This window comes from Andrographis paniculata, unplaced genomic scaffold, assembly GCF_009805555.1.
Source record: "Andrographis paniculata isolate CXL003 unplaced genomic scaffold, ASM980555v1 Contig79END, whole genome shotgun sequence".
Lineage (NCBI taxonomy): Eukaryota > Viridiplantae > Streptophyta > Magnoliopsida > Lamiales > Acanthaceae > Andrographis > Andrographis paniculata.
In genome coordinates, this window is record NW_026137616.1 from 4,578,403 (window position 1) to 4,582,517 (window position 4,115).

Consider the following 4,115-nt stretch of genomic DNA (forward strand, 5'->3'; position numbering starts at 1 on the left):
GAAGAACTCAAAACCCTCTATTAATTTGTAGATTTGAATCCGACAGCACTAATGGAATCGGGTTAGACACAACGAATCTTTTAATTTCTGATAAGTTCCAACGATATGACCCATAATTCTACAAACAAACAAATCTCGTTGTTGATCTAGATGCATCGTCACATTTTTGAAAAGGAAAATAAAATGTATATATACACATATATATGTTCAGATGCAGAAAGGAACAAACTACTATAAATTAATAACAGATAAAAATAGTTAAATATAAAAAAAAAATAATGAGATTGTATTTATGATCATAAAAAATAAGGGCCTATATAGGCAGACTAAATCTAAGTAATCTAAATAAAATCAAATTTAAATTTAAATTTACTAAATCTATTTAATTGATATGGTTGGAGGGGCTGAATTATCAGGGCTGAGGATCTCATCTCATATACAATAAACCTATTTTCTGTCTTCTAAAACCTTATTTAAAAATAGTAATAATAAAAGATTATTATACTATAACACAAATTATTTTTAATTCCACTGCACAAAAGTTATATAATGAAATAAAAGTTTGAAGGAGCTTAAATTGAGTTTTGAATATAATATAGAGTTTTTTTAACGAACTACTCAATTATGAACATTGCTATACATTGCTTCAGAAGCTGCGCGACCTCGCCACCACTGCCATGCTTCACGAAACATCCCATGGCAGACGTACATAATCATGAGATCATTCCTGTTCCGGTACCTGTACAAGATTCCCTAGATCATGGGGCAGTTGGGCCTGTATCCTCTGGTATCGATAGACATAGGGCACGTCGAATACTGGCTGCCTCTCGTTGCTGTCCTGACTCGGTCTGCTAACAGCAATCTCTACTGCAGACAATGGAAGCAGAGAAATCATAACCAGTTGCCTTCTAATCTATATTAGAGTCAAACACAACAACTCACAGTATGATAAAAATCGAAGTCATGACTATTTATTATTTTCATTAACCATTCGATTATCGAACTATCTCTAATTAGCAGGTTTCAATGGAAAATTACCCTTCCGGATATCTTTTATCACACTACCAAGGCAAAGACTTATTTCAAAATGATGAGCTTTTGCAAGGGTGATTTGAATTATGAATACCAAATGTGTTAAAATATGATATTAACAAACCAACACCAAAGACATAATAATTGTTATTGATTACCGTATGTTGACATCAACCAGGGCCGTCAAGACACAGTGCTGATGCGTTTTCTGTCTTACTGCTCTATGAAAACACTGCTAACATTTCAAGGAATGATACTCTCCACACACATGAAATAATATTGCGTTAATAATAAACTAGCATGACAATTAAAGTAAGTAATGCAGCCATTCATTTATAATGCATCCGCATTATGCTTATATGTCTTGGTTCCGGAAAAAACGCAAACAGTTTGATTTCCAGTACACATGGCCACCAGATCCAACCACTAATGGCTCGGTTCTTACAGCATCTGAATTCTTAGTTTCTACAAAACATCATCCAAATTCCAAAACCTATTTCATATAATAAAAAGAATATAACTGATTCCATTTCTGCTACTGGGGTGCCTGGAAGGAATGCGGAGTGTTGATCTCAGAGAAGCCAAAGCCAATCAACAGAGAACACGAGGGTTGCTGACGGAAGGTCAATGAAGGATGCGCGGCGCCGCCGGATACTTCGTATGGCTAGGGTTTCAGGGTCTCCGTATGTGTGATTTATAAATGAGTTTACCCTTTTGGATATATAAATACCCTGATAATGGTGAATAAAGCGAAAGAGGTAAATTCTTATTTCAAAATTTAAAATCGCGCTTTAAGAAGGCATGCGTTTTTGAAGGACTATGCCACGTCATTAACAAGAGAAATAACTTTTAGCGCACGTGGCAGTCCATGTGAAAAATAGGAAATCATGCATACAATTCGAAGAAGCTACCTTTCTTTGCAGCAAATTTGGTTGCAGGGTGTCGTTCTAAGTAGCATTTCAGATACAGAGGAAAATCTTCTAGCTTTTGCTTCATTGGTGAGAATACCAGCGGGTTTGTCACCTCCTTTTTCCTATCAATGCATAATTACACCATCAGAAAAATGCTGCAAAGTCATTCAGTAATAATTCAGAAGACTCACATGCCAAAGCTGCCCCTGCATTCGGGGCAAGTCCATTGCTCCAAACTAGCTACTTCTTCAGCCGTCTCGCAATATCTAACTTGGATGAAATCGTCACAATAAAATTAGATTGTCCAAGTATTCAATGACGTGTTGAATTCAAAATCATCATAACGAAAAGATGATAAAGATAACCTGTTCAAGAGACACTTCTGACAATACATAATAGGGCATGGTTTGTTAATACTCTGAAACTTGCATGCTGCCACAAGATCCCGGGTCATTTGCCGCATGCATGACACTTCCAAACGTCAAGCATAAATATGGAGCAAACAAAGAGAATTTAGAGAAATTGTTTCACAGATAAAACTGAATAAGTAATAAAAGCTTCACCAAGCATATTAAAGTCATAGCATGATATCAATAACCGACTAAATGTCGGGACTTGCCACACTAGGTAGTTTATGTTTCCACACTAGGTAGCTACTTATCATCTTAGACTCAACCAGTAATCTATAGGAATACTACCACGCAAGAAACTTTATTGAAAATCATATGGCTTTGGCTTCACACAAGATTTTGTAATAGATTATCCATTGGATTTTTATGCGGAGAAAATGAACTCGCTAATATAAAAGTTGCAATCACAAATGTTGCAATCGAAATTCTCCAAATCATTCATGCAACCGTCATGTCTTAATCAATGATTGATCTACGTGTAACCTTCATCACTCACAAGTAACAATATACTTTATGGTATGCCAGCATTTAAGAATATAGCAATGTAAAACTATTCAAGATTAACTTGAAAATGACCTTTCTGATTCTCCAAGAATTCAGTCCAAATATACTCCTAGATACCGACTCAATTTCTGCAACTCTAATGCATAACGACAAATTAGAGTTAAAAAATAACCTACAGGTTCAAGTCACACTCACAACATGCTTCAAGACAAACAAAAGGCAATGCCGTCGCACACACAGTCCAACCAAATCTTGAGACTGTTCAAATCAATAAATTTCAGGTTACTTCACCATTTCTAGGTTGCATTTTACCGATTGCTCCGTTTCTCACACATGCCAAACAAAGTATCACATCAATCTATCGCATTACGATTCAAACATGTACAGGTATTATTATCCATCTGACACAAAACACGATCAATCAAGGTTAATTCAAAGGAAAAAAAAAAATCTTTACTTGCACCATGCAGCTCAGTCACCGAACGCCCCATAAAGAACACACAAGCAACCGATGTGGTTGGCAAAACGGCCGAGTTGGATCCGGGTCGGGCTCCTCGTTCCGAATCCGTTACAAGAAACACAATACAAGGGGAAAGAGGGGGAAGAAGAAGATGAGGAGTGAGGGTCCAATAGAGGAAGGAGGAGAGGAAGATGGGAAATTGGGAATTAGGTTTTAGGTTACTGGGTTTGGGTTAGGGTTACTGATATTTCGGCTTGGACTTAAAATAGGGGGTTAGATTTGGGCTCAAACTCTTATTTCTACTATTTGGATTTTAAATTTTCGACTTTTTTCTTTTAAAAAATATGTTATGATACATTATTTTAATATCAAATTTAAATGGATGTAATTTGAAATTGAATTTTAAAATTTATTTTTGAATAATAAAATTTTGTAATAGAAATAATTGTATTATGTAATTGATGTGTTTTTTTTATTGTGTGTGTTTTCGTAGAAAATTTTATCAAATTTATAATATTTATCTATTTTTATATTATAGTATTAATTTTATATTAAAACATCATATCTATATCTAATTTATATTAACATCATGCACCTATTCAAATTTAAAATTTTATTATTTCAAATTTTAAATACAAATTCAAATCCTCAAACAAGTACACCCTTAATGACTTAATGTATACATAATTTAAGTATAATATAAAACATAAAAACATATATTTAATTTAATATTTTTAGAAACAAAAGTTTAGTTGAATAATAAAAAGTTGGAAGGAAATTGATCACCGAAATAGAGAC

The 4,115-nt window shown here is 34.2% G+C and overlaps 1 protein-coding gene across 1 annotated transcript; it reads right to left on the bottom strand.

Annotated features, from left to right (window-relative positions):
- Positions 1-541: 541 nt before the first annotated feature.
- LOC127240573 (uncharacterized) lies at positions 542-3,478 on the bottom strand. The gene is made up of 6 exons (XM_051259311.1): positions 3,315-3,478; positions 2,309-2,414; positions 2,135-2,209; positions 1,944-2,065; positions 1,191-1,763; positions 542-867 (listed from the first exon to the last, which is right to left on the bottom strand). Exons 1-5 carry the CDS (start codon positions 3,346-3,348, stop codon positions 1,705-1,707), a joined length of 396 nt encoding a protein of 131 aa, XP_051115268.1. The 5' UTR covers positions 3,349-3,478; the 3' UTR covers positions 542-867; positions 1,191-1,704.
- Between the last annotated feature and the right edge of the window lie 637 nt (positions 3,479-4,115).